At 41.5% G+C, this 24,413-nt stretch overlaps 1 protein-coding gene and 1 long non-coding RNA gene across 3 annotated transcripts; both read right to left on the reverse strand.

Annotated features, from left to right (window-relative positions):
* Positions 1–965: 965 nt before the first annotated feature.
* On the reverse strand, positions 966–4,919 carry LOC104217353 (serine/arginine-rich splicing factor RSZ22A-like). Of its 2 annotated transcripts, XR_708743.2 has the most exons (7): positions 4,779–4,919; positions 3,829–3,930; positions 2,264–2,352; positions 1,805–2,021; positions 1,569–1,679; positions 1,293–1,405; positions 966–1,072 (listed from the first exon to the last, which is right to left on the reverse strand). XR_708743.2 is itself a non-coding variant. In XM_009767582.2 (6 exons), exons 1-6 carry the CDS (start codon positions 4,910–4,912, stop codon positions 1,369–1,371), a joined length of 690 nt encoding a protein of 229 aa, XP_009765884.1. In that variant the 5' UTR covers positions 4,913–4,919; the 3' UTR covers positions 1,153–1,368. The 2 variants fall into 2 exon arrangements, 1 of the variants encoding a protein (XP_009765884.1); XM_009767582.2 differs by lacking the exon at positions 966–1,072 and having other exon boundaries at positions 1,153–1,405.
* Positions 2,899–3,283, reverse strand: LOC138874582 (uncharacterized). The gene is made up of 2 exons (XR_011401602.1): positions 3,167–3,283; positions 2,899–3,089 (listed from the first exon to the last, which is right to left on the reverse strand). It is a non-coding gene; the product is annotated as an uncharacterized lncRNA (long non-coding RNA).
* Positions 4,920–24,413: the final 19,494 nt, after the last annotated feature.

Below are 24,413 nucleotides of genomic sequence, written 5' to 3' on the forward strand. Positions count from 1 at the left end.
ATAGTTTTATATATTTGCCCCACAAGGTTAAAATCTCTAAGTTTGAAGCCAAGGCCGAGGAATATTTCAGGCTTACCCTATGGTTAGCCTGCTTTCTGCAACTCTTTGAGGATTTCGAAGTAGTTCTGATGTTGCCCATCCCCTTTTTATGGCAGATGTATCACTACCAACGATGAACAAATTCCGTCATCAGATGTTAAAACATACATACGTGCAAAATCCTTATAACTTCTTATCTATTCTGTTTCACACAAGGGTTCATACTGAAGATGTGGTATTAGATTTTCTAGTCAAGAAGATTATATATACGAACCAAGAAAGTGTCAATGTAGTTTAGACTACAAGAATGTCTATAGCAACTTTAATTTTTATTAGCATAACTCGAGGCTATCCTAAGATTTCACTTGCAGAAATGACTGAAGTTTTTGTTTAGGCAAAATAAAGTTACAAGGGCACCTTTGAAATCAAAATCACTAGCTTTGTCTGGAGACCAAAAAAGAAACTTCAAACTTCAAAATCTATCAGTCACTCTCGAGGGAACATCTTAATAAAATTGTAACCAGCACTTTCTCCCAGACAGATGGAAAAAGAAATTATGGAGAATTTTCCCCTAAAAAGACTTACTTTGACAGATAATAGTTTTTGACAAAAGGATATTTTGAAAGATGATAATAATGAGGGTGTGAAAAGAAAGGAAAACAAAGAAGCAGCCAGCAAAAAAGCAAAGGGAACCAAACTACTCATGACTATATAGACTCGGACACTGCCCTACAAACCCTAAAAGGAGCACCATTCACAGCTGGTTTAACATCAAACCCCAACCTCCTGGAACAGATTAGGTACCTACCAGATGAGTGTCATGCCATTCCTCATGCTTAATATGAACTTAACGAAGTACCACTATAATTTGAGGTGAGGCGCGTCATATCCGCAAAGATTCAACAAACAGAAGCATATAGCAAAGTAGCCAGCTGGGAACCCCAATCTTCGAAATGGAAGATCCCACAGCAGGGCAGTGAAGAACGAAACCAGAGTGTAGAAGAAAACCAATGAAGCAGTACCAGGAAGACACCTTGGCACAAGAAAACAAAAACACAACTCTTTAGCAACATTCTTTGTGATATTTTCTCCATAAAGATAACAGCTAACATAAAATCCAAAATATATCCCTATGATATAGCTTCTTTAAAAGGGTAACATTAGGAAGAAAAAAAGAACACGTATCATGTCAAAGCAATAACTGAAATTTAGCAAAAGCTACCAGTTTAAGCAGAGGGCGTGGCCCCACTTACACAGCTGTGATTAAGTCAAGGACAGTAACACACTAATCGAAAACTCCTGGACAAGACAGGCAATCATCTCTCCCATTCAGCTTCGGCTTCTGCGGCGCTCTCTGAGCCCATTTCTGCATATAAATACGTGCAAATAAACATATTGTAGTATCTGAGACCAATCATGAAAATAAGTTGTGGCATATCCAACGTTAACCAGGTATATACTATAAAAGAGAAGTCTCCGCTGGGTTAACATAAGAATAGAACCGCAAAATTTGTAAATAGAGACTTTACCCATTAGCATATGGAACTTTATCTTGGCCGCGATATGGAGATCGGCTATAGCTGCGACCGCGCGGTGACAAGCTTCGGCGCTGGGGGGAACGCCCATGAGGACTATAACTCCTGCTTCATGGAGGAGGACATCAGAAGAAATGGAGAGAACAGCAGAAGATTTCGTGTAAAGATTATCACAAGACTCAAAATATTAAAAGATTCCTAGTCGATGATATTATCCTTCAGTTTCTCACCTACGACCATAACTTGGGCTCCTTCGATATCTAGGAGGGCTCCGACTTCTACGTCTTCCAGGAGCTCCACTCAATCTGCACTCACGAGCAAAATGACCGGGCTCGCCACACTCGTAGCACTTCAAATCAGAGCCTCCAGAGCGACCACGACCGCCTCCACGGCCCCCACGACCTTCTCGAGAATTATGTGAAAGCTCCACCCTCCATCCATTCTTACCTAGTTCACAGAATCAGGGACAAAATACCTTCAAGGAGTGTTTCATGGCCCAAAATATCACTGGTGTTTATAGATGCTAAGGTACAGGAACAAAACAAACAAACACCAACGTATAGACTAACTGAATTAAGGCTTTAACTCAATGCAAGGCCAAATATAGCATGGCCATCGCAAAGATAAAGAAATTCATTCAAAAAGCTTCATCATTGCATAAGTTGGTTCAAACAGTCAAATAATCATACCATCCAGCTCTCTGATTGCATCTTGCGCATCTCGTTTGTCATCAAAGTCAATAAAAGCGTAGCCAGGAGGACGTCTTGCAACCCAAACACTGTAAACAAATTTGTAAGTTAGGAATGATGGACAGCAAAACAGTTCAATATCATGGTGAACTGCATCTTCTTATGCTCTTGAGAGAGAGAAAACCTATGAGCAAATGGCTCCACCTAGCCAGGCTAGACACTCTAACTAACTATGAGAGAAAACTTAATGACAAAGGGACTTATTTCAACACAAGCTCTTCTATGACTTCATCATGTATGCTAGGGAAAATATACAAACAAAAAAGTTTTAATCCAATTTGGAACTTATCTGAATTTTACACATGCATCTGCTAGACTTCTACAACCATTCTCATGATAGTTTCTTTCCGGAAAAGTAAAGTCACAGACAACTTTTCTGATTGCAACCAACTAAAGCCAAAATTTACAACATTAACTTGCAGGAAATGGATCCATATGTTAAAAAGGCATAGAATCCCAAACTATCTTTAAGAATTTCTGCCTTACCAATTAATTTATAATGTCAATATACATTCATCTTCTTCTGGTTGCTTCAAAAAAAAATCTTTTTCAATGGGTCACTCCAGAATAGTTCCTTTTTCTTTTCCGAAACGTTCACCACAATGTGCTCAAGCACAATATTTGTGACATGTTCGTTCTTTATGCAAAGAATAACAGCACGGAAAGAATTCAGCTTGTCTTTCTTTCCGACCAACTTGCTAATCAAAAACCATTTCTTCCACTTTTTGTTTCGTCCAATTTTCTCATTCAAGATCTCATCATAAAGCTGCAAAAGAATTCTTCATGCGAGACTTAGGGCTCATTAAAAAATTAACCTTGGCGTAGAAATTCTTTGAACCAAACCTGTTTTGTTCTTATCTCAACGAAAAGAATTTCTGACTTGCTTGCTCGCTTGATCACGGGAATCGAAGCCAACACCAGGATGGGAGGGCAAATGGAATACAATACAGAACAAAAGTCCCTCTTCAAACCAAGACTAGAATAAAATTTAGAATTTCATTGCAAAACTAGAAAAGTCTGCGCTCGATTTCCTCTAGTAGCTTCTCAGCATGGCTAGAAGCTAGACATGAAGGCATATTTCTATCTTCTTGTAAATTCCTAGGAAACAAAGGCACGTGAGAGTACAACAATTTAAGAATTTATGTTACAAACCAAATAAGCAAAAAAAAAAATTAAAATATTATATGTTATGCATGTATTTCACCTTACTTTTAAAAGAAAAGAAGGATTCCAAACGATAATAATCATCTTATAATGGAGAAAAAGAAAACAGCAATAATGGGCTTTAGTTGCCAGTCAATAGTCTAAAAGTGTGCGGCTCAGCAAATTTTTTTCTTTCAAGAAAAGAACAGATTGCACAAAATTCAATTATGTGATGGGCAGTTAATGACTCAAAAAATTAAGCTGGTTCAGGTGAGCATGGAGGAACGTAATGAGGGCAAAGATTCAGTTTACAACCATGGATACCAATCACGGAGAGATGTAAAACTTGGAACTTCCTTTACCTTCTTATAACTCCAAAGATACGGAATTCATCTTCAAGCTCTCTTTCGCTGACCCTAGGGTCCAGATTTCCAACATAGACTCTCGACATCTTTGATACACACCTATTGGGAAAGAACAAAAAAGTACAGCCAGCTCTTAAGATTCAAACAACCATCAAGTAATCCTATACCACTTCCAAAACACCATTTTCCTGGTAACACCATAATATTCTCAAACTATCAGTAATTCCTTCCACTTAAAAAATACAAAATTTCAGCATTACGTGCAGAAAATGCCTTCAGAAAACAACTTTACTATGGAAAAAGTGCAAGATACAGAAATAATTGAAGAGTTTAAGTCAATGAACCAATATATCATTACTATAACAAGGACAATTTTCAAGGAAAATGTGTTTTTCCAATTCACTGAAAGTTTTGAGAAAAGGCATTTTTATATTGGCAAGTTTGGAAGAAAAAAAATCTAACAATTAAAAAAAGGGGTGCAATTAAGCAACTCTTTTACAAAAGTTCAAGCTACCCCCAATAGCAATAAACCGCTAGATCCTTCCACAACACACAATTATCATCCTAAATTCCGTAACAGAAAAAATAAGAGAGAATATTTTCAAATTCACAGAAAATTTAAGAGAAAAAAGTGATGACAACAACTAAACAGCTCCGAAACAAACTTTACAAGCTATACAGATATTTTAAAAGTTCGAATCCGACGAAACCGTAATCCATCAACAGCTCAGTAAATTATTGCGCCAATTTGAACCAAACAAATTTAAAAACAAAAATTAAATTAAGAAAATACGTGACAACGCAGCTAAAATCTACTGTAAGACTCTTAAGGTTCACGAAAAAAAATAGGATTTTATCCCAAATTCAGTGAAATATGAATTAAATTCAAAATGATATGAGCATATAGCTGATGTTTAGCTGGAGAAATTGGGAAAGGAGATGCATACCTGAAACCCTTGCTAGCGAAGATGGCTAAAGCCCTATCGAAGAAATACTCGGGCTTTTGAGATTGCCAAAATAGCGTGGCTGGCCAGTTTTTAGACCAGTAATTGAGAAATAGTAATTGAAAATAGTTTACCATAAGGAGATAAAATGTAGATAAAGATGCTTAATATGTGGAATTATGGGATTCCTCATTATTATATTGGAATTATGGGATTCCTCATTATTATATTATTATATTATTATATTATAATTCTAGCATATAATTCTAACAAATTTCGTATGTATCCAAACTTATACTGGAATCTTTTCGAATTTTAACTAAAAGTATTAGATTTTATTTTCGCAAGAAAAATAACTAAGTTTTGATTAATTTTAAGACTATGACTTATTTTTAGTTAGTAATAATAAATGAAAATATTTCATAAAATACTACAATTTAGAGTCTAATTAACATACGTAAATATAGTTTGCCGAATTACCATTCTTAGCTACTGTTCAATTGTTTCCAGCTTGTATCACTTGTATTTATTCGCGCAACGAATACAACCTGTATCAACTGTATTCGTTTTCGCAATAAATACAACCAAGGCTAAATATAGAGGTATATACAAAGGATACAACATGTATGGATTGTATTCGTATTTGCTGTTTACCCGTAAAATGGTACAGCTGAATTTATATGTGGTTTCTAGAGAAATGAATTAATCGATCCTGAAATAATAAAAGAATTGAAGAAATATGCAATACTTAGCCTTGAGATGAGGATGAAACAGTAATTCCGGGAACGAAGCTTACGGGCACAACAGTAATGAAATCAAAAAAGAAGATAAACTTGTATAGAGCTTTGGATTGATTATAGCGTAAGTTTGCTGGAAAATTTGTGTCATTTACAATGATAGCATAACTCACTATTTATAGTTGCACCTAGGGAACAAGGTCCTAGGATCATGCCCTTCTTTAATATCAATTATGAGCATCATTGAAGAATGTGTAATGGTGAGCATAAATGACAAATTCTTTGTAACGGGCAGTGTACTAAATGTTGTGAAATATTCCCCATCAAATGCTATCGGGTTGCAGGTATTTATTGCATATTTATGAGCATCATTCTTTTCGGTAACAAATAGAACAGTTGTCTTCGGTTTTAGCTATCCTTTGCCTTCGGCTCCACGTGTCACTCTATAATGCAATTACTTAGCATAGTATATTTTTACCCTATACATTGACTTGTATTCATTTGTGCAACAAACGAAGAGAGAGACCGTTCTTATGGCCTGCCTTAGGGTTTCTCCCGAAGGCTTGGTTAATACTATGCCAAGCCCGGACCCATTTACGTTGGAAGCTCCATCCGTGAATAAGGTCCAAACCCCCGATGTCGATTCTGACACCATCACTGCTTCTTTGGTTGCTAGAGGCAGTAATCCCGTACTGAAATCGGCCAAAATTTGTGACTTAATCGCAGTCCTAGGTTTATACTCTATGTCGAATTCACTCATTTCGACAACCCATTTGGCCAATCTACCCAAGAGTTCGGGTTTGTGAAGGATATTCCGTAGGGGAAAGGTAGTCACCACAGCCATCGGGTGACATTGGAAGTAGCGCCTCAGCTTCCGAGTGGAGACTAAGAGAGCTAAGGCCAGCTTCTCCAAATGCAGGTAGCGAGTTTCTGCTCCCGTTAAAATTCTACTAATGTAATAAATGGGAGATTGTGTACCTTCGTCCTTACAGATTAAAATAGCGTTTATTGCTACCTCCGAGACTACTAGGTAGATTAACAGTTTTTCACCTTCCTTCGGTTTTTATAGTAACGGAAGTCTTGACAAATACCTTTTCAAATCCCTCAAAGCCTGCTGACATTTCGGGTTCAAAGTTGTTGTTTTTAGAAGCGCAAAGAAACGGTTGCATTTCTCTGATGACCAGGAAATAAACCTGCTCAAAGAGGCCTATCACCCTGTGAGCCTTTGAACTTCTTTCACGCTTGATAGCTGGTCTGGGATGTCTTCGATGGCTTTGATCTTATCGGGGTTTACCTCAATCCCCCTTTGTAATACCAGAAGTCCTAGGAACTTGCAGGAGTTGACCCTGAACGCGCACTTATCGGGGTTAAGCTTCATGCTATGCTTTCTTAGGAAGTCAAAAGTTTCTTGCAAATGCTTAAGATGATCGCCTGCGTTCAAAGACTTAACAAGCATATAGTCTATAAAAACTTCCATTGTTTTCCCTATTTGGTTTTCAAATATCTTATTTACGAGCCGTTGATAAGTAGCTCTAACGTTCTTTAGCCCGAAGGTCGTCACATTATAGCAATATGCATCGAAATTTGTTATAAACGAAGACTTTTTCTGATCTTCCGGGTTCATCTTAATTTGGTTGTATCCGGAATAAGCATTGAGGAAACTCATTAACTCGTGCCCGGTCGTTGCATCAATCATTTGATCGATGTTTGGCAGTGGGAACGAGTCTTTTGGGCACGCCTTATTCAAGTTCTTATAATCTACACATATGTGAAATTTATTATTCTTCTTAGGAACTACTAATACATTAGCTAGCCAGTCTGGATACTTTACATCTCGGATCGAACCGATATCAAGTAGGCGAGTTACCTCTTCTTTGATGAATTTATTCCAGGCCACCACAATAGGGCATTTCTTTTGTCTTATCGAAGGGATGTTGGGATCCAATTTAGCTTATGTACAACCATTTCTGTTGGGATACCTGTCATATCCATATGCGACCACGCAAAACAATCGGCATTATACTTAAGAAATTCAATAAAGCCAGACCTTAGCTCGGGGTGCAGTCCTGTCCCCAAGTGGAATTTCCTCTCTAAGAACTTTTCAAACAATGCAACTTGCTCGAGCTCTTCCGTTGTGGACTTTGTTGCATCCGTCTCTTCTAGTACCTGGAAGTATCTTGTCACCTGATAAGATTCCAATGCTTCTTCCCCCTGATTAACCTCACTTGATTTGGGAGAAGACGTCAGTTCCTGTAATTGCTATGCCGCCTGCTCCTTCCCTTTGCTACTGGAGACCAAAATCGTATTCATCTTCCTTGCCGCTGGTTGGTCACCTTTTATCTATTTAATCCCTTCAGGAGTTGGGAATTTCAACAACTGATGATATGTTGATGGCACTGCTCTCATCTCGTGCAACCACGGTCTTCTCATAATAATGTTATAACACATATCACCGTCCACAACCTTGAAAAGGGTTGTCTTCATAACTCCCTCGGTATTTGTGGGCAGCAGGATCTCTCCTCGGGTTATTATGCTTGCGAGGTTGAGCATGGTGAGGAGATTTGTGGCCGGAATGATGCTTCTGGTAATCTTGGCTTGCTCTAATAACCTCCATTATATGATATTGGCCGAAAGTTTACCTTGAAAACGGTAATCACAATTAGATTTGATTTTGTGGTTCTAAAAATATGTGATCAGTTTTTATGCTAGTTGTTGGGCAATGGATGCTAAGTATGAGATTAGAAAATAAGAAGAGAACTTGAAAATAGTGCATTTAGGCAGATCGAACGACTGAGAATCGGGGCCTCGAGCCTGATTATACGGGGCCTCGAGGTTGATCTCGACACTGAGCTATGGGAAGCCGATAAAGGGCTAATAGTATTGGGAGCTTTGATGAAGACTTTTTATGGTCAATAATGAGCAATAAATGAAGAACAATAAATAGAACACAATAACTGTAAGCAATAAATAGCGAAATCAAGGAAAAATATTTAAGTTAGAGAGAATGTTCTTGTATTGAATGTTGCGAGTAGTATGCATATCGTGTGTGCAAAAGATAGTAAAGGTCCCCTTTATATAGGAGGAGGGAATCCCATCTTAGTACATGTGTATTTATTACAAAGTAAAGTAGCTGGTACAGCTACTTAGCAGTCTGGTACAAAGTGGTACTATTCTTGTAGGTGTTGTCAGTTCGAACCACGTGACTAGGGAACTTCCCGTTTATCAATGATAACCATCGATTCGTTCCACACCGAGGTTTGGTATAAAAACTGCCGAGGTCGAAACCTCGAAATGCCTCCGTGCCTTCAAGGCCTTTTTGGGGCGAAGCTAAGGAAAAGACGTAATGATCGTGAAATTTGGCTTCCCGATTTCACCCGTGTACATATAGTCCCCGTGTTTCTTAGAGTAAAACGATAAGAAACAATCTCGAATTCCTTCCCCTTTGATACTTCCCCTCCGATCGAAGGAAAAGAGTACAACGCATGTTTTAAAAACCCAAGGTCCTCGAGCCTGGGGGTGTTTTAGAGTCTTCCATCGGACACCTTAGCAGTAGTAATGTTTGAGCATTGATATGTTCCAATTTTTTGGAAGCTATTCGCCTTCCATGATACCGAGCTTGTAGGACCCTTTGACGATCACTCCGAGGACGCAGTACGGTCCTTCCCAGTTTTGGCCTAGCATTCCTTCATTAGGGTTTCGGGTGTTGAGGGTGACTTTCTTTAGGACTAAGTCCCCGACCCCGAGATGTTGGAGATTTGTTCTCCTATTATAATACATTTCGATCCTTTGTTTTTGGGCGGCCATTCGGACCAGTGAAGCTTCTCGCTTTTCATCCAATAGTACGAGGGCTGTAGTCATGGCCTCCTTGTTCGAGCTCTCGGTGGTGTGCCGGAATCTGGAGCTTGGTTCTCCAACCTCCACCGGTATCAAAGCCTCGTCACCATATACTAGGGAGAAAAGTGTTTCTCCTATGCTTGATTTTGGAGTTGTTCGGTATGCCCATAGCACTTCGGGCAATATTTCTCTCCACTTTCCCTTAGCGCTTTCCAACTTCTTTTTTAAGTTTTGAATGATGGTTTTGTTTGTATATTCGGCCTGACCATTTGCACACGGGTGGTAGGGTGTCGACAGGATTCTCTTGATTTTGTGATTCTCGAGGAACTGTGTTATTTTGCTTCCGATGAACTACTTCTTGTTATCACATGTTATCTCGGAAGGAATCCCGAATTGGCACATAATGTGGTCCCAGATAAAGTTAATGACTTTTTTTCTCTTATCTTTTCGAAGGCCTGCGCTTCCACCCATTTTGAGAAATAATCAGTCATAAATAAAAGAAATCTAGGTTTACCTGGTGCTGTTGGTAGAGGTCCGACGATATCCATCCCTCATTTCATGAATGGACACGGTGATAGGATCCAATGTAGCTGTTCACTGGGTTGGTGAATCATAGGGGCAAATCTCTGGCATTTGTCGCACTTTCGGACGAATTCTTTGGTGTCTTTTTCCATGCTGTCCCAATAGTAGCCTGCTCTGATCACCTTTCGGACTAAGGAATCGGCGCTGGAATGGTTTCCGCAGGTGCCCTCATGGATTTCTCGGAGTACATAATCTGTGTCTCACGGCCCTAGACATACTACTAGGGGCCATCGATGTTCCTATTTTTGTCGAGCGAGAATCGGGCTGCTTTGGTTCGCAGGGCCCTCGATTCTTTTGGATCCGTGGGTAGTTTCCCACCTTTCAAATAACCAATATATTCATTTCTCTAATCCTATGTCAGGCTAGTAGAGTTGATCTCGGCATGACCTTTCTCGATCACTGATTTGGATAGCTGAACAATAGCCCCGGGGAGTAGGTCATCTTCTTCGACAGACGATCCCAGGTTTGCGAGGGAATCAGCCTCGCTATACTGCTCTCGAGGTATGTGGAACAATGTCCATTCTTTGAAACGGTGCAATGTGACTTGAATTTTGTCCAAGTATCTTTGCATCCTATTTTCTCGGACCTCGAAGCTCCCATTTACCTGATTTACTACCGGGAGGGAATCGCATCTTGCTTCGACGATTTCAGCTCCTGCGCCTCTGGCCAATTCCAGACCTGCAATCATAGCCTCATATTCGGCTTCATTGTTAGTCAATCTTGCAGTTTTTATAGATTGCCTGATTATGCTACCCGTAGGCGGCTTCAGAACTATACCGATCCCGGATCCTCTCACGTTCGAGGCGCCATTAGTGAACAGGGTCCACACCGCGGAAGATGTGCCTATTTTTAGTAAAAGTTCTTTTTCTACCTCGGGCACGAGGGATGGTGAGAAGTCGGCCACGAAGTCCGCCAGAATTTAGGACTTGATAGTCATTCGAGGTTGATACTCGATATCATAACCCCCGAGTTTGATGGCCCATTTTGCCAATTGGCCCGATAGTTCGAGCTTATGCAATATGCTTCGAAGAGGATATGTCGTTAAAACACAAATACGATGGCATTGAAAGTAAGGTTTCAATTTTCGTTATGCGCTTATTAATGCAAGAGCTAATTTTTCTAGATGCGGATACCTGGTTTCAGCATCTCCCAGGGTTCGACTTACATAATAAATAGGGAATTGCGTACCTTGCTATTCTCGAACTAGCACACCGCTTACCGCTATCTCGGATACGACCAGGTATAAATATAATGTTTCATCCTCCTTTGGTGTGTGGAGTAAAGGCAGGCTAGTCAGATATTGCTTCAACTCCTCCAAGGCGCGTTGGCATTCTGGAGTCCATTCGAAGTTGTTTTTCTTTTTGAGTAAAAAGAAGAAATGATGACTCCTGTCTGATGACCTTGATATGAATCGGCCCAAGGCTACTATCCGCCCTGTCAACCGTTGCACGACCTTCACATTATTTATCACCGTGATTTCTTTGATGGCCTTGATTTTGTTGGGGTTGATCTCGATTCCCCTATTCGATACCATAAAGCCTAGGAATTTTCCCGAACCCACTCCGAAGGCACATTTCTCGGGATTGAGTTTCATGTTGTAGCTTCTGAGGATGTCAAATGTCTCTTGCAAATGAGTCAAATGGTCCTCTGCACGCAAGGACTTAACTAGCATGTCATCAATATATACCTCCATGGATATGCCTATTTGATGTTCGAACATTTTATTAACTAAGGGTCGATACGTGGCTCCCGCACTTTTCAGCCCGAAGGGCATTATGTTGTAACAGTATGTACCATACTTCGTGCTGAACGAAGTCTTTTCCCTGCCCCCAGGGTTCATCTGAATTTGATTATACCCCGAGTAGGCATCGAGAAAAGTGAGGGTCTCATGACCGGCAGTGGCATCGATCAAGCGATCGATGTTAGGCAATGAGAATGAATCCTTGGGGCATGCTTTATTTAAGTCTTTGTAATTTATGCACATTCTTAACTTATTTCCTTTTTTGGGAACTACCACCACATTGGCCAGCCATTCGAGATATTTTACCTCCCTAATAGACCCTATTTTGAGGAGTTTCATTACCTTGTCCTTGATGAATGCATGCTTTATTTCGGACTGGGGTCTTCTTTTTTGTTTCAACGGTTTGAATCTGGGGTCGACACTTAGTTGATGGGTGGTTATTTCCGGTAGGATCCCTGTCATATCTAAATGGGACCAAGCAAAGCAATCAATGTTATCAATAAGAAATTGAATGAGTTTTTTTCTGAGTTAGGGGGTTAATCCCATTCCCAGGTATACCTTCTGATCTGGGAGATGTTCAATCAAAATAACTTTTTCCAGCTCTTCAATTGTCGACTTCGTTGCATCCGACTCTTCGGGGGCAACGAAGGTTCGGGGAGCGAGGAAATATTCTTCATCATACTCAGGGGTCTGCTTGCTTCCCGACTCTTCCGAGGTAGAGTGTATAGGATTTGATGCCTCCAAGTGGACCGCGAACATTTCTTTTACCGCATGCTGTTCTCCATATACTATTTTTATATCGTCCTTTGTTGAAAACTTCATCATCTGATGTAGAGTTGACGGTACTGCCCTCATGTTATGTCTCCACGGCCTGCCAAGCAATGCGTTGTACCTCATGTCACCACCGATGACGTGGAATTTGGTGTCCAGAACTGTACCGGACATGTCGACCGGGAGGGTGATCTCCCCTTTCGTTACTTTGCCGGCCATGTTAAAGCCGTTGATGACTCGGGAGGTAAGTACGATTTGGTCGAGCTACTCTACTACCTTCGGCCTGATTATGTTGACCGAGCTACTTGGATCCATGAGTACATGTTTAATTTGAATGTTACTTAAAAGAAATGAAATTACTATCGCATCATTATGCGGTTGCGTCAAGGTCTTGAAATCTTCCTCGCTGAACGCAAGGATGTCTTCGGTCATGCGGCCCCGGATCGGCCTTTCTGTTGCAGCGGACATTTTTATCCGTTTGATCATGGGTCCTTGGGGAATGTCGGTCCCCCCGATGATCATATGAACGACATGCTGAGGAATTTCTCTTTTTTCCCGGGTGGGATTTTTTCAAGTTTCCCGCTGAATTTCGTGGCATGTGCTCCTATTAAGGTGGGGACTGATGTTAACGTGTTGGGCGTTGTATGAGTCCGTACCCACGGGAATCGGTTCTGGTGCACTCTCAGGGTTTTGCGGTGGCACACCCATACCTAGAATAGCCATACCGTCTTCTCTATGGTCCTTCTCGTGTGCGTTTACTGAGTTAGACATTTTGACCTAAAATCAAAGATTCTTGGGCAAGAAAAAGAGTGAAAGATAACTTGTGTTATGTGTTAAACCAGCACGAAAATATTACTATTATTTTCAGCCCTACGGTGGGCGCCAAACTGGTTACCTTGAAAACGGTAATCACAATTAGATTTGATTTTGTGGTTCTAAAAATACGTGATCTATTTTATGCTAGTTGTTGGGCAATGGATGATAAGTATGAGATTAGGAAATAATAAGAGAACTTGAAAATAGTGTGTTTAGGCAGATCGAACGATTGAGAATTGGGGCCTCAAGCCTGATTATACGGGGCCTCGAGGTTGAGCTCGACATTGAGCTATGGGCAACCGATGAAGGGCTAACATTGTTGGGAGCTTTGATGAAGACTCTTTATGGTCAACAACAAGCAATAAATGAATAACAATAAATAGAACACAATAACTGTAAGCAATAAATAGCGAAATCAAGGAAAAATATTTACGTTAGAGAGAATGTTCTTGTATTGAATATTGTGAGTAGTATGCATGTCGTGTGTGCAAAAGACAGTATAGGTCCCCTTTATATAGGAGGAGGGAATCCCATCTTAGTACATGTGTATTTATTACAAAGTAAAGTAGCTGGTACAACTACTTAGTAGTCTGGTACAGACTGGTACTATTCTTGTAGGTGTTGTCAGTTCAGACCACGTGCCTAGGGAACTTCCCGTTTATCCATTATAACTATCGATTCGTGACACACCAAGGTTTGGTATAAAAACCCCCGAGGTCGAAACCTCGAACTACCCCCGGGCCTTCGAGGCCTTTTTGGGGAGAAGCTAAGGAAAAGACGCAATGATCGTGAAATTGGGCTTCCCGATTTCACTTGTGTACACCGAACTTCCTGAATCCACCAGAGCACGTTTAATTTTATAATCTAGTACATTTAAAGATATTACCAATGCATCATTGTGTGGTAGAAACAGTCCGTCTGCGTCATCCTCCATGAAAGTGATGTCATCTTCAGTGATTTCTCGGAGTCTCTCGCTATAGGTTACTAATACCTTCGTCATCTTTGCTGCCAAGAAGGTAACCCTGTTGATCTCGTCCCCTCCGAAGATTATGTTTGTAAGCACGTGATTTTTGCTTTACGAGCAATCGCTCCAAAAGAAAATAAAAATAGTGACAAATGATTTCGCGGTACAATTTTTCGAGTTTTCCGTGACATGTGTTGTTAGTCATTTATGGGTCTGTCCGTTTTGCATCTAGGCATTATCAAACAAAAATACAAAAAATGCCTGTCGTTAAAAGAAAATTCAAAAAATAGTGTATGTGTGCATCGTTCGTTCTCAGCTGTGAGCTAACCATTTTTATTTTTATTTTTATTTTTTCATTTATGTGTGTTTATCGTTGTGGGTATCACTCAATATATGTGTAGGTTTATTTTAATTTTTACATTGTTTTAGGAATTTTTGTTTAATTTGAAAAAAAAAGAGAAGGGAAAAGGAAAATCTGATTTGGGCCCCGAAACAAGGCCCAAAACCAAAGTACTGATCCAGTCCAAGACGAGCCTGCCCAAACACGGACTCAAACGACGCCGTATCGGCGTCCCTACCAAAGCCGTTGATCTGATTCAAACGAACGGTCCAGATCAGGCTGTTCAACTCGCCTCAACGACGTCGTTTCAGGCAAGATGATCTAAGCCGTCCAACCCCATTGATCCAACGGATCCAGGCCCTCCTCTAAACCCGTCAACATGACCCGATCCATGCCCTTTACCCGGTCTCACCCACCATCACGCCCAAACGACACCGTCTTTCCTAAGTGGATGGATCCTGGCCATAGATCTCACTTGATCCAACGGCCAGGATCTAAACCCTCAATACATATATAAGCTCTCCATTACACCCCACGCCCCCAAACCAAACCCCACCTTCCCCACTGTACACCCTCGTCCCAAACACAACCCCTTCTCATCCTCGAACCCTAGCAGCCGCCCCAGTATCCCTCGCCATTAAAGCCGGCGGCATGAACGCCGATGACCGCCTCCTGAACACCCTAGGACCACCTCACTGTCCTGAACACGAATCCACTAACCACGAGCCTCGAATCACTTTCGTTCGTCTCGAATCTTCATTTGAAGATTTGAGTCGAACCCGGATCTATGCCAAACCACCCCATCTTCATACCAGACACTCCCCTGACCTTCCTCGTGACCAAACCAAGCTTGGTTTGGTCCGAATCTACCCACAACTCCCTAAAAATCAGATCTGGAAATCCAGACTTTAGAACACATGCACCTGGGGAATCCGGCCGGTTTGGACATGGGTTTGAGGTCTAATAGACCTTAATCAAGGTGTTCTCATGTGAGAACACCCTGATTAAAGTTTGTTCGGCCTCAAAAGTTCGAAGATGAATCAGATTTGGGTCTGTTTGATTTAAACATTTTCGGTACGTTTTCCTTTCTTTTGTGTTAGTTTTAATTAAGTGGTCAGCATGTTTCGTTGGGTTTGTTTGTTATTTTTGTTATTTTTCATTCGGATTTCTTTCATCTCTTTAAAGACCTTTTTCTTTGGTCGGTTGATTTTCTATGTGTGTATTCTGAATGTACTCTGTGATAAACATGATCGTCGATTAGTTTAATCGTCAGATAAGTTAACTCATATAGGCCCCAGTAATTGAACAAAAATTGTCTGATGCCCTTTAGGTCCCTAAACATATTGTTTATGTGAGCGATTGATTATTACCTGTTATAATTAGTATAGTCGACTCGATAAATATCGTCGATTAGCTTTCTATAACTAATAAATCGAATGAGCTAATAATGTCGCATGACTAATTGAGCTTTGTCACTGACTGTATGCCCCAACATTGTTTGAAATGGTTTGTTTGCACTATAAAACTGACTGAAAAGGTTCAGCCCAGGCAGTCTTGAGTTCGAACTTTCATCAGTTCAAAAAATGCCCTGATGCTGCAATAGGCAGGGGCAGTAATAATCAAGGTTGACAGGGGTATTCTGGGGTGTTAAAAAGAACAGAAGTAATTAGTTTAAGTGAGCTGACAAATGGGGTACTAAATTAGGATTAAACTAATGCCAATGGGGGGACAAGACACAAGAGTATGGGTTTAAAAGGAATACTAAAATAAGCCCATAATCCTTGATTAAAGAATAAACCAGGCGTGGGGAACAAGAGGGGCTGGCATCAAGAGATGCTCAAGCATGGGTTTAACAGGGTAGGGGCAGGCTGCAAGTTGCAGCATGGGGGCAGCTTAGCTGCACTTGGTCACTTTGGCTTATAAATAGGCCATTTGAGAACTGAAAAAGGGCTGGACTTTTAGTCTTCAGAAAAAGAGAAAACAAAAGGCGGGAATTTTTAGTCTAAAAGCTGAAACTTTTAGTCTGAAAGAAGGTTTACTGAGTTTAAAGAAAGCTGAAAAACATAAGTTAGTTTCCAAATAGATTATAACCAAACACCATCTGAAAGTTGAATAAGAATTCATATTGGTCAAGCTGCCTTGGCCAAGTTCTGTCAGCTGCACTGACTGAGCTGTTTGTTGGTTGCTGAACTGTTGTCATTTGCTGCATCGAACTTCTTTTACTTCTGGTGTTCATTACTCTTCGTCTGGAATTATTGGTTTGGCACTCGACTACTTGCTGGTTTCATTTATTCTGGGAATCATTGTTGGTTGTTCGTGGACTGTGGAAAACAATCTTGGTTGTTGGTTTGTTGCTGTGCTGTTGCTGTGTATCTGTTGATGCTGTGATTACTGCACACTACTCAACTGATCATTCTCCTTCTTCCTTTCCTTTCCTTACCAGGTACACAATTGATACCACCAATGTAACTGAGAGTTTGAGCATGAATGCAAAAGAGAGGACCTGCAGATTGTTTTATGTATACATGAACTGTTACATTAAATGTCATAAAATAGTTACATTTTCGTTTGTATGATAGAAGTAGCCTACATGCTCAGTATATCAATGTAGGTTAATGAATGATAGTCATGTATGTATGCTGTTAGGTGAAAAACATTCCCAGGGTAATAGGTTGTATTTTAGACTTAGTCTGATGGTGTAGTACATTCTATAATGTAGGCCAAAATAGGTAAACTACCCACATGAATTAAAGTTCTTTCCCCTTTTGCTAGTTTGTCACATATAAATTGATAAAGAACAAAGAATCAGTTCTAGGCCTCAACCTCAGGAAGGCCGAGCCCAAATCGAAAAATCAGTTAGGCCTGTATCGGAAAAACAGGGCCCGAGTCTGGCCATCTCGCATGAGCTAGGTTTGGGCCCATAATTTGCGGCTAGTTGTCCATAAGCGCAGTCACGTTTTATTATTCTGTAAAAGCACTTTAAATCCGGTTTTATAATCAATTAAGGCTATTTACCGCTTTCAATAGATAGAGACAAACACGACAAGAAACGTAGTTGCTATAGGATATCCTAAAAAAAATAACAACGAGACGAGCCTCGATAAAAAATAAACAAAACGCAGATGCGGGGCCCTTGTTAAATGTATATTAGTAAAGCATTTAGCTTCCAGGACGGGTTGATTAGCAAATCTCACAACCCTCCTAAAATAACAATACGCTAGACTCTTTAGGACGCGCCTTAATAAATCTTACCTTCGTAAACTCGGGTGCACATTGATGTGACCCAAATCCAAATCCCAACGGAATCGAAATGTGTTTCTAATCACAGGTACATTGATTGTGACGTGGTTCGAGATGCGTGTCCATGACGTTGCAAATTCATTTTAAAAAAATAGAATGAGATGAACCTCGCCAAATAAAAATACAAATCGCGGGGCCCTCAGTAAATATTTGCTTTAAAAATTATTTGGACTTCGGGATGGACCGTTTAGTAAAATTCCACGGTCTTACCCAAAATAAATACGCTAGTCGCTTTAGGCGCGTCTTAATAATTTATTTTTCTTAATTCGGGTGCACATTTATGTGACCCAAATCCAAATCTCAACCGAGTCGAGATATGTCAATAACCACGGGTGCATTGATGTAACGTGGTTCGAGACATGTTTTCACGACGTTGCAAGTCCTATAAAAATAACAGTGAATGATAAAAGCGGTTAAAAGATAAAATTGGCACATAAGTTCACGCTTGTATAAAATCAGATAATCAAGCCAAATATAACAGTTGAGCGACCGTGCTAGAACCACGGAACTCGGGAATGCCTAACACCTTCTCCCGGGTTAACAGAATTCCTTATCTAGATTTCTGGTACGCAGACTGTAATATAGAGTCATTCTTTTCCTCGATTCGGGATTAAAATTGGTGACTTGGGACACCCTAAATCTCCCAAGTGGCGACTCTGAAATAATTAAACCAATCCCGTTTCGATTGTCCTTTAATTGGAAAAAACTCCCCCTGCGCCCCTCGGGCGCGGAAAAAGGAGGTGTGACAGCTCTGGCGACTCTGCTGGGGATCTAACCCAGAACCACTGGTTCAGGGTTAAGAATTCGAGCTTAGAATAATTGTTATTATTTGGCTTTATTTATTATCTGATTTTATTATTTGTTTTAGCCTAAATGTGCAAAATGCTACTTTTACCGCTTTGATATTATTTGAACTGTATATAAACTGTGCCGAAACCCTTCTCTTCTTACCTCTGGGGATGTGCTTACTGGTTGAGACTCCCTATTCTGTTAGTGTCGTACCCTAAATAAAAGAGGCTCGGAAAGTTTCTAAGCCGGCTGGCCTTTTGGTTCCCGGAAAGGAGCTCCTTCCTCAACTCGAGTTGTCCGCTCGGGTACACTGTCTAGAACACCGACCCAGGTTTTGAACATAGAATAACGTGACTTCATGCCGGATCCCTAGTAGGAACGCTTATTTGCATCATGTTGCATATGACTTAGGGGACTCAACACAGGGGTTGGGTCCGTCTAGGACTAGCAACCTGATATGAAAAGACCATTCTGATGCATCCTATTGTTGTCCGTGCATTTATTTGTCTCATGCCCGCATGCTGACCGGTGTTTGAATATTTGGAATATTGTGAAAAAAAGAGTGAAATAACGGTTAGGAATTGATTGTTTATTGTTGAAAAAAAAAAGAAAAAAAAACAAATACTGTCAAAACTCTGCCAAAATTTTGAAAAATCGTTGTTCTGTCTTTTCAAAAAAAATAAAGTTCTGTTTTTCAAAAAAAATAAAATATCAATAGAAATATAGAGTTTGTCTTGTTTTTAAAATGGTTTTTTATGAAAATAATAATAAAAAGAGTCTTGTGTTGTCTTTACTTTTATTATTTGTTGCAAATATATGTATATATATATATATATATATGAAAAATTCAAAAGTTTTGCTTTACTTCAAAATGTATATATATCTTTATTTGTGGCAAAAGTATTTGTTTTGCTAAAGGTCTAGAAAAGTCCTTTCAGGCTCCCAGTTTTCGAAACAAAAATCCAAAATATTTTCCGTTATTGACTTCTTTAGAAAGTTTTTATATATATATATACGAAAATTCAAAATTCACAAAAAATCGCATATATTTTTGTTTTTATCAGGATAAGTGTCGTTTGTTAAAATCTTATTAATAAATGTGCAGAATGAGCACGATTCCGAATGAACCCTTTTCAATCATGAATAAAATCCCCCTCCAATTGCGGCTCTGGTGGAATGATTTGGGCAAAGAAGGGCATGACGAAATCAAGAAGTATCTGAAAGGCCTCACGAGTTTGTTGGATATCAGGCCACGAGGAGATATCATAAGGGCACTAGTCCCCCACTGGGATCCTGCGCACAATGTCTTCCGTTTCTCAGATTTTGAACTTACCCCAACTTTAGAAGAAATAGCAGGGTATATCGGCAGCGCTGAGACTCCTTTGAGGCACAAATATCTGATTGCTCCAAGAGCTGTAGCAATACACCGGTTCCTGGACTCCTTAAAGATAGTCAGAACAATTCATAACCCTGACTTGGCAAAAGGTTTTTGCAGCATGAGTTTCGTATATCAAAGATATGGTCACATAGGAGGATTCGACAAGCCAGAAAACCAGTTGTGCAGCAAAGGTAATCGCCAAAAGTGGGAAGAACATAGACGGATTGCTTTCATGATAACTTTTCTAGGACTACTAGTATTCCCAAGAAAAGATGGGAATATTGACATAAAGATAGCAGGGGTCGTCAGTACGTTGCTCACACAGAGTGATAGTACGTTGGCGCCCATGATAGTATCTGATATATTCCGGGCACTCACTTCTTGCAAAGCCGGAGGAAGCTTTTTCGAGGGTTGCAATTTGTTGTTGCAAATGTGGATGACCGAACACCTATGTCACCGAGCCCAGTTTCTGAGCCATGGATCCGCTGGAAAGACCTGCATAGAGGAGTTCTATACCAGAGTTGATGAAACCTACCTACCAGAAGGGGTCACAGCATGGACCTCATATTTCCATACCCTCAACGCTAGTCAAATACAGTGGGCGCTAGGGTGGTTACCGATCGACGAAGTCATATACATGCCAGCAGCCAGGCCCCATTTTCTCTTAATGGGACTTAAAAGTATTCAACCATACGCGCCGCATCGGGTTTTAAGGCAACTTGGGAGGTATCAGATAGTGCCGAAAGATGAGGATCTGAGCATCCAGGTAATCGAGATCAGTCCCGACGGCCAGTTTCCTGAAGCAAGGGTTCGTCAAATTTGGAGCCAATGTCAATACTTAGAAGCAAATACTTGTGTAATGAATCGGGCAAAAGGGGAAGTTTCGCCCGGGTATCAGGCCTGGTACAAAGGGGAGACATCATCTGGAAGACCGACCAAAAGACCTCACCTGCAAGAATTTGCCAAATCTTCACAAGAACAGTGGGGCTGGTTGGCCAAAGAGCAGGAATATCTTGTCAAAGCAGGCAAACTGAAGCAACAAGTTCAGGATATGAGATTTGAGTGCCAATTACAGTCTGCCGCCCACGAGGGAGAAAAGAGCAGGTTAATCAGAGAAGGCGAGATCCTCAAAGCTCAGATCCGGAGAATGAAAAAAGAGGCTAATAGCCAGCTGAGAAGCCGGGCAGATAAAAGATTGATAGCAGGGTTAAAGGATCAGATTGCGGAATGCCGGGAAGATTTGGAAAAAGCCAGGGACAGCACAGCAAAATTGCGAACCAAGTGGGCAAAGGGTGCGATAGCTCGGAGGCAGCGCCTGCAGCGAGTCATAAGGGATTATGAACTGAGCATCGGGACATTAAGGGAAACGAATGCCTCTCTTCAAGAGAGGATCTTCAAGCAAACACGAGATGCCCAAGCCGACAGAAGGCAATGTTACGAGGCAATGACCAGAATGGAAAGGCAGATGGAGATGTTCCAAGACCAGCTTGCCAGCAATGCACAAACACTAGGATTGAAGAACCGACAGATAAGGCAGTTGTTCGCGGAAAGGGACAACATTCGGGGAAAGATCGACGAGATCGGGCATTACATCTACATGAGATGCCTGGCATGCGAGCAAAAGCCTCGAAAGACCCTCCTTGTTTCCATCATGGGTTGCGTCCACCGAATCATGAATGAGCTGAAAAACCTGCAGAGGGACCTCACACCTAGGGCCGCGGAAAGGCCGAATGATGCCTCGCGGGTCCCTAAGTTGGAAAATTAATCTTTGGTTGAGTCCTGTTTATTTGGCTTTGTCGCTTTTCCATATGTTGTTTTCCTTTCTTTTAGTCAAAACGGGTTAAGAACTGTGGAGTCTGTACTATTGCTATCCCTTGCTTGAAGTAATTTGTAATAGCAAAATTTTGGGAATGAATTTAATGATTTCACAAGAATTGTGCGTTTCTTTACTTTAAGGCAGAACTACGCCTGGTCTGATTCACGCGGGGACGTGATACGTAGGCAATCCCCATAAGATTCGACCGCTTTTAATAAATAAAGAAAAGAAAATGTAAATAAAATAAAACGCAGGGTTTCGCAAAATACTTTAAAGAGACGAAGAATGAACAAACCGGGATGACGCATGTGGTTTGAAGCAAAGCATGTAGAAACGGTTAACTGCCTAGGTGCATTGCATCCTCTATGTGTTATGATCAAATCTGTTAAGCTCTAACACTAACAAAGTTTGTTGTTGTCTGATACCAGACAGTTAGTTGTTAAAGAATTCTGGCAACACATTCATACCAAACCAGATCCAAAGGACCGGTAGCAACAAGCATGACTACTTCAGAGAATAGTAATGAGGAAGAAAGGCCGATGAGCCAGTTGCTAAAAGAAGCAATGGAAAAAATTGAAAGGATGGGACTAGAGATGCATGCAATGCAGCTAGCCCTGGCCAAAACACAAAAGAGCCCTGAGACACTGGGACACATGCCGGAGTACCCTCACTCTGGCCCTTCCACAAGCCGCCCAAATCCCCTCTATCATCAAGAAAGAAGCCCTCATGATTCCCAAGCTCCACCACCCCATCAACCTCTCCCAACACCCAATATTCCCATTTTTGTGGGACCTACATCAGCCCCTTTGCAGAGAACGACCAGTGAGCCATTGTTTCAGGCTCATGATACACAATACTATCCCCCTGAGCCTACATTCCATGCACCCGAACCACAGGCTTACAATCCCCATTTGGAAGTACCGGCAGAGGTTGAGAAGCCGGTTAAGGCCCCTGAACAGGATGAAGTGTTGAGAAAGTTCAAAAGCCTGGAGCAATCCTTCAGGAACTTACACGGGCTGGGCAATCAAGTCAGCGTGGCATACAAAGATCTGTGCCCTTTCCCAGATGTCCAACTCCCGGCTGGGTTCAAGATGCCCAAGTTTGATTTATATGAAGGGCACGGTGATCCCATGGCACATTTGCGGGGATTCTGTAGCAAAATGAGAGGGGCAGGAGGCAAGGATGAGCTTTTGATAGCTTATTTCGGCCAAAGTCTGAGCGGATCTGCACTGGAATGGTATACCAGGCAGGATTTCAGCAGGTGGTACACGTGGGATGACCTGGCGCAGGCTTTTGCAGGTCATTTCCAATACAATCTGGAGATAGTCCCTGACCGTCTCACGTTATTGAGAACTGGGAAGAAACCCGGGGAAAGTTTTCGCGAGTTCGGGTTCCGCTGGAGAGAACAAGCAGCTAGGGTCGATCCTCCCATGAGAGAGGGAGAGATGGTAGACTACTTTTTGCAGACATTGGATCCAACCTACTTTGGTCACTTGGTGACAACGGTTGGAAAATCTTTCAACGAGGTAGTCAAAATAGGGGTCATGATAGAAGAAGGTTTGAGGTCGGACAAGATCTTAAACTATTCGGCACTTAAGGCCACGACCCAGGCTATTCAAAGCGGCACGGGAGGTGCGCTAAGAAGAAAGAAAGAAGAGGTTGCCACGATCGAGGCAGGCAGTTGGTCCAGGGCTGGCAGGCCGCACTACAACCAACCCAGGCCTCACAGGTCAAACTACCCATACAACCCACCACAAAATTTCTATCCACCTCGAGAACCACATTGTTCCGTACACCAAGCCCAGGTATACACTCAGCCTCCGGTTCGCCCACAATGGCGCGCACCGGCTCCCCAGAACATATATGCACCACCACAAAACACTTACCCTCCACCAAGGGCATATAGAAATCCTTCAGGGGCAGGTTTCCGGGGAAATCCAGATGCCAGAAATGACAGGTTGCGGAAGCAAAGAACCTTCACCGAACTGGGAGAAACCTACACCGCTGTGTTCCACAAGCTGCGGCAATTGGGTTTGGTTAGTCCTGTCCATACTCGGGAACCAAATCCCCCGCCTCAGAATTTGGATCGTTCAATCAGTTGTGAATACTGTTCAGGGATGCTCGGGCACGATACCGAGAAGTGCTGGAAGTTAAGGCATGCCATACAGGATCTTATTGACACCAATAAGATCGAGGTCCAGACACCGGAGGCTCCTAACATCAACCAAAACCCACTGCCAGCGCACCACGAAACTCACATGATTGAGTTGGTGTGTGAGGGAGGAGAATTAAGAAAACCCTCACAAACAGTGATGATGATCCAAGCTGCCCCAAAAGAAGTCTTAACCAGTGGAGGAACAAATGTACAGTCGCAGGGAGAAGGCGTCAAGCCGGTAGTAATATGGGGGAAGAGCCCGTCCGTCATAGCAAGCAAACCCGAGCCAAGCAAGTTGGTAATACCAGGGATCCTGCCCACACCGGCAGTCATGTTGAAAGGGGTATGTGGAGAACGGGTGACCATAAAGCCGGTGGTCCAACTGCCAATGCTTGACAGCAGGGCTGTGCCCTGG

Source organism: Nicotiana sylvestris, chromosome 8 (assembly GCF_000393655.2).
Source record: "Nicotiana sylvestris chromosome 8, ASM39365v2, whole genome shotgun sequence".
NCBI classification, from domain to species: domain Eukaryota; kingdom Viridiplantae; phylum Streptophyta; class Magnoliopsida; order Solanales; family Solanaceae; genus Nicotiana; species Nicotiana sylvestris.

Excerpts from the sequence above, each read along its gene's own strand:
- LOC104217353 (XM_009767582.2), bottom strand. The coding sequence starts at position 4,912 with ATGGTAAACTATTTTCAATTACTATTTCTCAATTACTGGTCTAAAAAC. Across the intron at positions 2,353-3,828 it reads ATCTTTGGAGTTATAAGAAG|TGTTTGGGTTGCAAGACGTC; the intron begins GTAAAGGAAGTT and ends ATTTGTTTACAG. Across the intron at positions 1,406-1,568 it reads AAAGTTCCATATGCTAATGG|AAATGGGCTCAGAGAGCGCC; the intron begins GTAAAGTCTCTA and ends ATTTATATGCAG.